The sequence below is a fragment of the Triticum aestivum genome, chromosome 3D, assembly GCF_018294505.1.
Source record: "Triticum aestivum cultivar Chinese Spring chromosome 3D, IWGSC CS RefSeq v2.1, whole genome shotgun sequence".
Classification (NCBI taxonomy): Eukaryota; Viridiplantae; Streptophyta; class Magnoliopsida; order Poales; family Poaceae; genus Triticum; species Triticum aestivum.
In genome coordinates this window covers 67,447,248-67,460,555 of record NC_057802.1, presented here as the reverse complement: position 1 = coordinate 67,460,555, position 13,308 = coordinate 67,447,248, and the positions used below count along the sequence as shown (strand labels likewise).

The 13,308-nt window shown below is 46.9% G+C and overlaps 1 protein-coding gene across 1 annotated transcript; it reads right to left on the bottom strand.

Annotated features, from left to right (window-relative positions):
• Positions 1–516: 516 nt before the first annotated feature.
• LOC123074143 (WRKY transcription factor WRKY24) lies at positions 517–1,732 on the bottom strand. The gene has a single exon (XM_044497064.1). The coding sequence runs from the start codon at positions 1,632–1,634 to the stop codon at positions 963–965; it is 672 nt and encodes a 223-aa protein (XP_044352999.1). The 5' UTR covers positions 1,635–1,732; the 3' UTR covers positions 517–962.
• Between the last annotated feature and the right edge of the window lie 11,576 nt (positions 1,733–13,308).

Sequence of the window (13,308 nt, the reverse complement as noted above, 5' to 3'; positions counted from 1 at the left end):
TCTACTAGCAAGCATTGAATCTTAATTAAGCTGGAGAAAAATTAGGCCTCAAGATGGTACATGGCCAATGTGTTAACTATCCTGTTATTTTTGCCAAGGTTTGAGAGCAGATGCACCTTTGTTTTTTCTCTTGTTAGCTCATCCACGATCTTTTGCTATTAAGTAGTACTAGTCTTCAGTTGAGAGAGAATAAATAAAACTACCTTGGAAAAAATTATATTATCATCATTTGATTGGAATAATATTTTATATTGGTTTACTATGTTGTGTGTGTCCTATCTAGTTTAAAAAATTATTTAAAATTAGTAAGAAAAAAAATGTTATTTAGCACGAAACTAGTTTAAAATCGACTTGAGAACATTACAAGCTGAGCATGAGCCACTTTTTATAGCTTGACCTTGAGCTCCAATTAGTTTGGAGTCGCTCGAATTTTAGTGCCGAGCCTAGCTAGTTCAACATTCAACTCGCTCGAACTCAACTCCTTTGCAGTCTTGTCCACGAAAGCTCATTGAGCGACATTATTTTAAGAGGATCTGAAAGAACGGACGGATTCATTGTGATACTCCCTTCATTTTTAAATATAACTCCTCGTATAGATTCCAATGCAGACTCATACGAAACAAAATGAGTAAATGTACACTCTAAAAATACTTATATTTAGTAACCGAGTAAGTATGTGGAGCCTACCAACTTGCCGATGAATGATTGCCGTACGTATGTGTGTTTGTTAACCTGTTCGTGCATCAATTTATTTTCTTTTTACAGATAGATACTGCATGCCGTCGATCGGCGTTTCCATCGTGCACAATGGACGTGGAAGCGACCGAATTATTCAGTGACGGCACACCACCATCAAGGCAACAAATCGTGTACATGCATCCGTGAGATTTCTGAACCGTAATCGATCATAAAAACCAAGGTAACCAGCTCCGTACTGGTCGATCAGTATTCGGTAGCTCAGTTCAGTAGGACTCCGAGGAGTGCGCCGCCGCTTGCAGCTCGCTCCAGGTCCAAGCGGGCGCCGTCGGCGCCGAGTACGCCGGCGCCGCCCTCGACGACGTGCTGCCGGGGGTGACGTGGTTGTGGACGCCGTCGTAGGTGGTGAGGACGTAGAGCGGGTCGTCGCGGTCCCGCTCGACCCGCTTCTTCACCCCGCACCCCTCGGCGGAGCACCGGTAGTAGTTGCGCAGGTTGGGGCTGCTCTTCACCGCCTTCTTGCCGTACTTCCTCCACCGGAATCCGTCGTCCATCACCTCCACCTCCGACCGAGTCCGGAACCCGATCCTCCCCGACGGCCGCCCTGCCATAGCACCGATCCCTCCTCCTCTCGCCCTCGCCGCCGCGTCGTCCTCGAACATCCACGCGCCGTCGCAGTAGTACGAGGCCGTCATAGGGAAGACGACGCTCCGCCCGTACATGTTCATCGTCTCGCCTCCAGCGGCGCCGAACGCCGGAAGCGGCGAGTAGTCGGAGGCACGAGCGGCCTCCACGAGCTCCGGGAAGCTCAGCTCCGCGGCACCGTCCGCCGCTGCCACGAAGGGATCACCGGCTTCGAAATTGTACAAGGAGGAGGCCGCCGGGTGGGCCGAGTAGTAGGCTTCATGGCTGGTGGTAAGTCCTAGCGAAGCCGCCATGAGTGCACTGCACAGACGAGCTACGTACTAGCGTGCTACGTTACCGGTAGTGGTGTGGGCGGCGGTGGGCCTGAGCTAACTGCTTTGACGGAATTCCCCGTGGCATGGCCCGCGATTTATACTACCCACGAACGGCCGGCGAGCTTCATGGATGCTTCATGGCGGGTACGTACGGTGAAGGTTCCGATGGTGTCGCGTCGCGTCAGCTAGTCACATGGCGATTTGATCGCTCTGGCGCCCGTGATGGAGGCGTACGTGCGCGTGCGCTTTCGGATTATTCCCGACGTGGACCGGCCGGGCGGCCGGGCATCCGAAGAAGCAACGGCCGGGCTAGTCAAGAGGAGACTTAAATGTGGCCTTTGGATCATTCATCTGGACCGTTATGGCCGCCGATGGATGGCCCCGGCCGGCGCGCGGCGCGATTTAATTGGCAGCAGTACGCCGGCGGTTGCCACAGGCACGCAGCGCCGCCATTGCACAGCCACGGCCATCGACGATCGCACAGGATATATATAAATATATCCATCTATGTACGTTCCTCGCCGTCCGATCGATCGGGCGGTACATCATCATCATGATCATCGTCAGCTGGATTTTGGGTGTAGTACTCCACTGTTGCGGATCTGAAATACTACGTACTTAAGGTCGCAACTGTGATGACAACGAGACATCGGTGCTCTGATGTCTGATCAGAAAATAATACTGTACTGTGTACGTATAAACATCGGGCTCAGATCCGCATTGTGAAGAAAAAACATACTAGTACTAGTATGTACGTGTGATTATAATTACTACGAGACATGGGCGCTCAAATCCGCAGCAGTGGAGCACACCCAAAATCCAGCTGACGAGCTTTTCGGGTCCAAATGAGCGTTCGCGGTCAAGTCCATCGCACCGGCCGGTCGATCGAATCCCACTAACTCTTCATTTTGTGTACGTGCGGTGCACCTGACCAGGGTAGTCTATCACACAAGCGACACCTAGCTAGCCTACTCTCTAGCCAGCAATTGAGTTGCCATCGTTTTGGTCTGATAGACTCGGATTTAGCATTGCCGATCACCATTAAAATAAGAAAACAGCACCGAATATGTCTCGTTATTAGATAGAGTATTTAATTTTTTGTTGAACTATTTACGCACATCCGTTTGAGCACAGTTAATATGGGACAGAAGGGATAGTAATTACTCGGTGCATAAATAGTTCAACCAGAAAAGATACTACTCATCCGTCTAGGTGTGTAAGTCATCTTACAAAAACCAAATAATTCCAAAACACTTAGGCGCGGTGCATTAACTTCTACCTCGTTTCTTGTTTCTTGACATATCAACCAATAAGAGATGTGAGTGTGCATGCTTTTAATGATTTGAGACTACCAAACACGACATGCAGTGGTTAGTTCATTGCATGCAATGATATTAATTAGCAAAAAAACATTAAGATCTCTCGTTTCCCCTCCTCCTTGGTCATGGTGCATAACCTAAAATGACTTATTCACCTAGACGGAGGGGGTACTACTCTATAGAACAACCGTTTGAGCAACAGTTAATATGGCACATCGGGAGTATTTTGTGAAAGATTCTATAACTCTCCCGACGCTTTTGCATACGTTGTCGTTTGGTTGCTAAACTTCTGTCATATCTTGTGGTGCGCCAACGGCAGGTAAATCTTGCTCCCTTTTTGAAGCTTATTAAATAATTCATGTTATCATGCAGGTGAAGACTGAATTGCCAGCCGGCCGATATTTGACAGTGATGTCTCGCGCTTTCCTCATTGGAGATTCATCTGGACATACTGTACTATAGATGCATGCATTCGCATTGCATACTGGAGGTAGGCGGAAGTAACACCCTCGCAACGAAAAAATAAGTGGGACGTAAAGAAAAATTTCAGGTGATGGTAATTGCATGTGTGCATGCTAACTTGATCATTTCGGTGTGTGTTTGATTTGGAAGTTAATTGTATCAACCGGGGTTAGTCACGAGTACTAATTAGCACCAGTAGATGCGCACACACCTTTTTCTGGATTGCCTTTCCTGGTTCAGTGATGTACGGGAATGAACTCCCTCTGTTGTTGTCATTAATGGCATGCACGTACTGTATTTTATTTTATTTTGACTTTGTGAACACGTTTTAGATGGTGGCTTAATTGCTCAATTTGCTCATTTATATAAATATATATGCATCATCAAAAGAGCTCTCTAAATGTATGTGAAATTCCATGCAACTATGATGACAGATCTTTAAAGTTGTATAAAATGCTATACAGGTCCTTGCTGTAATTTCCCCATACAAACAATAGTAAGTTCCTTGTGTAACTTGTATGTGTTCCTATGTAAAATCTTTATCTAGCACAAGTAAGTCCATTATATTGTTTTTACAAGTTCTGAAACAGGTAAATCATACCAAGGAAGGTTGTAATTAAGGTATTGAAATCATGTGCAGTGGGTTTCTATTTTATGGTGCTATGTGTCGTTGTATGTATGGTGCAAACTTTTGTCTGATGCTGAACTAGAAATCAATCAACTTAATAGTGCCATGTGTCGTTGTTTGTATGGTGCAAAAAGGTTGATTGACAACAAACTGTAAATCAATCAACTTCCAAATTGACAACCCCCAAATGGTGGTTTTAGAGGGACAAACACACACCCTAGCCCACCGTTGGATGTACATTATGACCGGTGCTCGCCTAAACGAGTTTTCAACGTTTGCTAGTACCCTACCAGACGATTAGGTTTGGTGACAGGGGGTTGTCCTTTATAGCTAAGGCCACCGGAGCACGTGAAAGGATGTACGCATAAATAGCAATTGCATACACTTTAGTCACCCCCCCCCCCCCCCCCCCCCCCCGCCCCTGGGGATGCATTTTTGGCTCATTTGATTAGCTGGGCTGCACTAAAATCTTGGCATGCAAGGCTGCAATTGCGGTTTTGAACTGAAAGATTTTATGGCTTTTGCATATGTTGTCGTTTGGTTAACTTCTAAACTCTTCTTATTGTGGTGCACAAACGGCTAGCAAATCTTGTTTCTTTTATTTAATCTTAAATAATTAATGTTATCAAGAAGGTGAAGACTAAATAGACAGTCAATTGATATTGACAGTGATGTCTCGCGCTTTCTTCATTGGAGATTCATCAAGACATACAGATAGATGCATGCATTCGCATTGCAGACCGGAGATAAGGCGGAAGTAATACCCTCCAAAGAAAGAAAAAGGCGGGAAGTGAAAGAAAATTTTAGGTGACGGTAATTACATGCATGTGTGCCGACTTGATCGTTTTCAGCATGTGTTTGATTTGGAAATTAATTGTATCAATCATTGTTAGTTATGAGTAGTAATTAGTACCGGTGCATACGCATGCACCTTTTCTGGACTATATGTCCTCGTTCAATGACTTACAGGAATGATCTCCCTTCGTTGTTATCACTAGTGGCATGCTCGTACTGTATTTTATCTTATTTTGACTTTGTGAGCTTGTTTTAGAAGGTGGCTTAATTGCTCGATTTGCTTTAGCTATATAAATAAATATGCATCATTAAAATAACTTGCCAAATGTATGTGAAATGTTATGCAACTATGATGCACAATCTTTATAGTTGTAAAATGCTATACAGTTCCTGCTGTAATTCTCTAGTAAGTTCCTGGTGTAAATTTTTATGTGTATTTGTGTAAAATCTTTATCTAGCGCATGTACATCCATTACATTTGTTTTTACAAACTTTTAAACAGGTAAATCACACCAAACAAGGCTGCAATTGAGGTTTCGAAATCATGTAAGGTGACATTTTAGTTATAATGTTATTTGTTGTATCTATGGTGCAAAAATTTGATTGACCAAACTGAAAATCAATCAACTTGATAGTGGCATGTGTCGTTGTTTGTATGGTGCAAAATACCGATTGACAACGAACTAAAAATTAGTCAACTTTCAAATAAACAGACGATGAAGATTGTCGATAGAAGAACGCCAACAAGAGCACCTGAAATGTTGGGCGTGTGCACAATCTCGTAGTGCACTGTTGTGTAAGAACAAATTACACTTCAAGATGTGTTTGTTTACCAGTACCCCCGCCCGTTTGGTTAGTTGGGTTGCACTGCAACCTTGGCAAACAAGGTTGCAATTGAGGTTTTGAAATGGAAGGCTTTATAGCTCTTCCGACTAGCAGCTTTTGCACGTGTTGTCATTTGGTTAACTGCTAAACTCTTTTTATTGTGGTAAGCCAACAACTAGTAAATCTTGCTTCTTTTTTTAAGCTTACACAACTAATGTTATTACGAAGGAGAAAACCAAATAGCCAGCTAGGCGATATTTTACAGCAATGTTTCACTACTGCAGGATGGTCCAAACGCGACAGTCAAATCAGAGACTCTTCGACGAAACTGTGTGCGATGCATCAATCACAGACGGTGATGTAATAAAACCGTCAAAAAAGATGCAAAACGTTTGCGATGGCGGCGACATCAAACACGGTTCATATTAGATTTGCGTTTGCGATGAGTGGCAAACGGTTAACCCAGAAGAACTGTTTGCGATGATGCAGAACAATAGAAACGGGCAGCCAGATGAGGGTGTGTGTGATATACGGCATACAGTTCACTAGGATGAACTGTGTGTGATTAGGCAACACAATGGAAACGGTTCAACTGAACAAGATGTGTGTGATACGCGGCAAACAGGTCCATAATCAGAAATGTGTGTGAAGACCAATAATAACACAGACGATTGCTGCTAATAAGCCGTGTGATTTGCTTTGTCTACAGAAGAATAACATGTATGTGTGTGTGTCTATATATATATATATATATATATATATATATATAACTGAAATAAACATCCAATTACATAAGTGACTATACAGATCATTCGCACACACCTCAATAAATAATTGCATGCATTTTAAAGTAGGAGAAACGATTGTCTAGTCATCTACTTCTTGTGACGCTCCCGCCACTGCTCTGTGGCTCGATCCCTCGTCTGGGGGTAGGAAGAAGACACTTCCTCATGTCAACAATCTGCATGTACATCTCGTAGCTTGTGTACGCGTCCTTGGCCGCGTACTTGACGTGTTGTTCATCCAGTCTCTCATGCCAGACACTGTGCCAGACGTTCTTGTCCTTCTTGCTCTCATCCTTCATCTTCATGTAGTAGGGGTCGATGATGGCCGAGGCGAGGTCAACCAGGGAGTTTAGTTTGTTGTCGTCGCTGCCCCAGACCTTGTAGTGGTCCTGGATGTTGACAAGATTCGGGCATTTCAAGCACGAAGCCTTGAGCAATTTTAGATCGTTGGTGGTGTCCACCGTAGCGAAACTGTAGTCGAAGCTCTTGATAAACCTGGAGAAACGCTCGCAAGGCCTTGTGGCCAGGTGGTAGTGGTAGATGAGGATGTCATGTCATACGCACAACTGGGCGACGACAACCTTATGATCGTGCCCGGCACGACCGATGGTGTACTCGAGGTCGAAGCCGACCACTTGGTACTTGTCCTCGACAAGGAACTGCTCCATAGTTTGGATGGAGCTCTCCACCGAGACCTGATCATTCGTGTACACCACCGAGAGGGCCTTCCCCCTCACGTGGGTGTCCACTACGTGATGCGTGGTGAACTGCCCGCCGTTGTCGTCGTCGGCCGCTGGGAGCGCCATTGGAGCCATGGGGAGCGCCATTGGAACCGATGGATGTCCTCTCTGTATGTGTCGTCGTGGGTGTGATTATTGTGTCGTGTGACGCGAGAGATGAAAGGTAAATGGCCGCAGGAATAAATGGCGGCCGGGCGGCCTGGATTCTCGGTGCATCCGCATGGCAGTTTTTGCAGCGGGTAACTGCATCGTTGCGCCGCGCCTGGCACAACCGCATGCACACGAACGTGCGTGATCGTGCGCCGACCCCAAACACTGGCAGCGCGTGTGGAGGGACGAGGGCAGAGCACCCAGAGGGATGCGAGAGCAGAGCGCACGCGGCGAGACGCGAGCAGAGCGCGCCGCGGCCGCCTCAACCGCAAGCAACCACACACATAGAGTAGTTGAACATGCAGGAAATGGTCGCCTACAAGCCGGCCGATAGTTGCGTCGTTGCGTAGAGAGTGGCCGTGTGCTACTACCTCCATGTTGGTCGTCCCCTTTATATTCTGTGCCATACTTCGTCCATAAATTTAACCAATAAAATGTTAATGCATGTTATAAAAATTACATAATTGGAAACTATATTCAAATACGAATCCAACTATATAATCTTTGGCGACATGCATTCGTATTTTATTAGTTACATCCTATTTATAAACCAGGATGGGGGTATAGTAGGTAATTAAATCACAAAGGTTTTTTTATTAACCGTATGTGTACGTGGCCTTTCGTCCTCCTCTCGCACGTCTTGTCACCCTGCTGCTGCAGACGGCTTATAGCGCAAGCTTGCACAGCGCTCGGGAGCGTTCTTTTGGCCAAACGGTGGCTCGAAATGGCGCCAATGAATCGTCGGTGAGCCCATTCCCGCGCAACCTCGCAGGTTCCCGCGCAAGCTTCCCGCCCGACTCGGTGAAATCCCGCAAAATCCCAATGCTTACCGGCCTGCTATATGAACCCTCACGGCCGGCGAGTCCTGTGTCGCATTTTCCCCTCCCTCCCTGTAGCTTATCTCATGTGCTTCTCCCACAATCGTCAATGGCACCGGTCCGTCGTCGTCGCTCAGCGACTCCGCCGTCATCAGAGGACAGCTCCAGCTGGGAGGCTACACCGTGGCAGTGGCGCAGTCCCCGGCGTAGTGTAGTGCGCGTGGCGTCCCTGTTGGGTGTGCGCGGAACACCCACCACATGCTCCGTCGTCGCTGCCCGTCGGCAGCTGTTGCCGTCCGCCATTGCCACCACACCACCATCGAAAGCCAGGGCCATCGCTCGCTCCGCCGCCGCGGCCCGAAGGCAGGAGGTGGCTATCACCCGCTCCACCAGCGCGGCCCGAAGGCGGGAGGTGGTGGTTGTGGCCGCCAGCCCATCGTCGGCCGGCATGGCCGCCAGCCCACCATTGACCGTCGGGGTCATCACCCGCTCTGCCACCGCCGCCCAAAGGCGGGAGGCGGAGGTGGAGGCCTGCACGTGCGTCAGCGGCCTTGTGCGCTACACCGAGTTCCTGCGGGACGAGGAGGAGCGCCTCGTCGAGCACGCAAAGAGCCTTACCGCCGCCGTGGCCGCGGCACACGCCGCCCAGAGGCGAGGAATCAGGAGATCTGCGACGAGAACCACCGCTTTGAGAGGGGTCGTCTGGAGCGGCAGAGGGCGTTCGAGGTGAGCGTCGCTGAAGGTGCAGCAACGGCAGGCACCGTATTGCAGTTATCCACCTCATCGGTAGGCTCCTCCTCCTCTGCCTCTTACTGAGCGCGCTCGGCAGAGGAGAGGCTTCCGAAAGTAGTACAAAGCCCCTCCGTAGTAGTAGTATTTAGGGGCTATTTTGTTCAGTTCATCTGACTATAGATGTGGTGGAACTGTACAACGTACTTAAAATTAGCTAGTATATATAGTTGAACTAGCTATTTCAGTACATGGTTGGCAATAATTGAGGAAAAGTTTGGTCGGTTCTGCTGTCGAGTTGAACCGTTTGTGTAAAGAACGACTGCTTAATCTATGAATGAAATATATGCTTAATTACTGAATTTTAGTTGCAAAAATTAGTTAGTGCTAGTGATTTTTAGCTGCATATTTTGACAAATCGCAGTGTTACAAGGTTGACAAATGGCAATGTTACTAGATCAACAAATGTCAATCTTTCCAGTTTGACAAATGGCAACATACCCAATATGACAGATGCAAATCTTACCAAATTGTTTGTACGTGGTTGTACATGGGTCATCCAAAACAACCGTTTGCGTTGAAGGGATGCACAAATCCTGCGCTGCGAATTTCCCCTTGACTTAAGGGGGAAGACTATAGCTCTCACTTTGCATACGGGTGTTCTATCTAAAACGTTTGCGATCAAGAGCTGCACAAATCCTGCTCGGCACATTTTCCCTTGGCTTCCTGGGGAGCTGTCGGTTTGCATACGGGTGTTCTAACTAAAACGTTTGCGATGAGTGTTTTATATTTTAAAACCATTGACGTTTTTTTTCAAAGGAAAATCGTTCGATAAGTCTGTACATTAAGAGAGAAAAATGCAAGTTTGTTCATACCATATCTTTCATTTAGTCACACTGCGAATTTATATTCATATGATCGAGATACCGTATTAAACCCCCAAAAAAACTATTTCTGGCGGCGTGCTGCGCCGCCGTTGTCGTCCTCTGGGACGCCGTTGTTGAAGTCTTCAAGGCAGCACAAAATGTTCTTCACTTGTAAATCAAACATCATGTCGTCGCGCGATCAACGGGCGAGGCGTGGGAGGGCGGCAACTGGCGGCGCTGAGAGGTAGTCGTCGACGGCGACGTCCCATGCCGCTGAGGGGGGTGCGCGCACGGGTACGGGCGCGGCGGGTGCAGCCAAACGCACGGGGACCGGCGCCGTGGTGGGTGGAGGGGCACACACGGGCGCTGGCATGTACACGAGCTCGCACGGGTCCACGGAGACCTCGCTGACGCCCGCGGCTTCCAGCTCTGCGATAGTGCTCGGCGACCAGCCCGTCAATGCTATGGTGATGGTCGCTGGCGCGGGCGCGGGGATGGGAGCGGGGCAGCAACCGCCGCGGCCAGCTCGTTCAGGGCCATGTCCATGAGGCCCCATTCCTCCTTATTTTCTATCTCCTCCGGCTCGGAGTCGACTTCACCAAACTTGAAGACTAGTGGCAGATGATCCTTCTGCGCCATGGCGTTGGTGGAGGTCTGCGGGAGGGAGGGGAATGGGAGGCGAACAGCAAGGCCGCCCGTATTAAACAACAGCTCGTGCGCTATTAATGGAGAGGAAGGCGTGCGGCCATGGAAGTCAAAGGGCTCGCTTCCTAGTGAGCGTGCGCAGCGTACAGTTCGCACGCTTCCTGGTGAGCCTGCGCATTGGAGGACAGCTTGCACGCCCGTCGGCCAGCCTGCGCACCGGACTGCACTCGCACGCCTCCCGCTCAGTCAAGCAGCTGTCCGCATGGCACCTCCTATAGCCATTAAACCAAGACACGTGGCGTCATGTGAATGGTTAATAGAACGCACACGATTTGAATTATACAAACGTTTGAGATATTAAGGTGGCAGCTATTTTTTCAAAATGCCTTTGTTGGTTGTTATTCGAGTGCGCCTTCTCTCAAAATGGACACAAAAAATACCACAACATGTCGGGTGCCATTCCATGATAGCATGCCAAGTTTCATGAACTTCAGACGAGTTTTGGATTTACTAGAATTTAAAAACAAAGTATCTCAACATTTTGCCGGCAATCAACAGTGCCCTGGTGTTTGAAATTCATTCCCATTTCTTGCATGGGACCTAAGCATGCACCCAAGGACACAGATTTGATTTTCAACCAATTTATATGCATTGGAGCATGTGCATTTAGTTCAAATTTGAATTATGCACATAAAATGCCTAGAAAACCCAGTTAATGTATACAAATGTCCAAACGAACCCCGAAAAATTCCAAAATTTAACACAACACTCCTGTTGTTCTATGTTGACACTAGACATTTTTTGAAGCAATAAGAGGCAGTGGATATCGTTTCGTCTCCAAGGGTGACACGTTCCCTACCGAAACCATTACGCTTGTTGTGAGAAGCTCTGGTTTGTGAGAAGCTTATACCCAAACCCGCCCCAAATGGGACAAAAAATTTACCATGGCATGTTGATGCCGCTCCATGATAGCATGTGATACGTCTCCAACGTATTTATAATTTTTGATTGTTCCATGCTGTTTTGTTATCAATCTTGGATGTTTTATAATCATTTTATAGTCATTTTATATCATTTTTTGGTACTAACCTATTGACATAGTGCCAAGTGCCAGTTGCAGTTTTTTCCATGTTTTTTACATCGCATGAAATCAATATCAAACGGAGTCCAAATGCCACGAAACTCCACGATGATTTTTATGGGCCAGAAGGAAGGCAATGGGCCCTGGTTGCACATGGGGGGGTGCCCCGAGGAGGGCACAACCCACCAAGGCATGCTAGGAGGCCCAGGCGCGCCCTGGTGGGTTGTGCCCACCTCGGGTGCCCCCCGGACCGCCTCTTTGCTCTATAAATACCCCAAAAATCCACAAACCATAGGGGAGTCGATGAAATATTCATCCAGCCACCGTAGAGTCCAAAACCACCAAATCCAATCTAGACACCATCACGGAGGGGTTCACCACTTCCATTGGTGCCTCTCCGATGATGCGTGGGTAGTTCCTTGTAGACCTTCGGGTCCGTAGTTAGTAGCTAGATGGCTTTCTCTCTCTCGTTGAATTCTCAATACAATGGTGTCTTGGAGATCCATATGATGTAACTCTTTTTGCGGTGTGTTTGCTGGGATCCTATGAACTTTGAGTTTATGATTAGATCTATCTTTTTATATCCATGAAAGTTATTTGAGTTTCTTTGATCTCTTATATGCATGATCTCTTATAGGCTCGTATTTCTTCTCCGATATTTGGGTTTTGTTTGGCCAACTCAATCTATTTATCTTGCAATGGGAAGAGGTGCCCGGTAGTGGGTTCGATCTTACGGTGCTTGATCCTAGTGACAGAAAGGGAACCGACACGTATGTATTGTTGCTACTAAGGATAAAAAGACGAGATCTATATCTACCGCCATATAGATAAACGGATCTTATCTACATCATGTCATCGTCTTATTGCATTACTCCGTTTTTCCATGAACTTAATACACTAGATGCATGTTGGATAGCGGTCGACGTGTGGAGTAATAGTAGTAGATGCAGGCAGGAGTCGGTCTACTAATCTTGGACATGATGCCTATGGAATGATCATTGCCTGGATATCGTCATAATTATTTGAAGTTCTATCAATTGCCCAACAGTAATTTGTTTACCCACCATTTGCTATTTTTCTTGAGAGAAGCCACTAGTGAAACCTACGGCCCCGGGTCTTATTTCTCATATATTTGCCTTGCGATATATTTTTCCTTTGCATTTTTATTCAGATCTATTAAACCAAAAATACCAAAAATATCTTGCTGCATTTTATTTTATTTGCAATCTATTATTTCGATCTATTAAAATTTTCTCCTTCAACGTGCCTTTTGGCACCGTTACCCGAAAGGGATTGACAACCCCTTTAACACATCGGGTTGCGAGTGGTTGTTATTTGTGTGCAGGGGCTGTTTATGTTATGTTTCTTGGTTCTCCTACTGGTTTGATACCTTGGTATCATTACTGAGGGAAATACCTACCGTTGCTGTGCTACATCATCCTCTCCTCTTGGGGGAAACACCGACGTATTATTGGCAAACATCATCAAGGGAATTTTCTGGCGCCGTTGCCGGGGAGGATCTTCAACATAACCAGGTTCCTAATCACAAATCTCATCTCCTCGCAATTTACATTATTTTCCATTTGCCTCTCGTTTTCCTCTCCCCCACTCCACAAAAATTTGCCGTTTTATTCACCTCTCTTTTTCCGTTCGCCGTTTTCTTGTCAGACTATTCTCTGCTTGCAATCATGAGTGATTTCGGTATGGCACCAACAGATGATGGCCTGACTCCTAAGATTGGACGTACAGGCAATCTGGATGTTAAAACTTTTATCTTGGGGCAAGGAAACGTTATGGGGAAAATGGGGAA

What these genes read in the sequence shown, in the direction of transcription:
- LOC123074143 (XM_044497064.1), bottom strand. Translation starts at nt 1,634, where the DNA reads ATGGCGGCTTCGCTAGGACTTACCACCAGCCATGAAGCCTACTACTCG.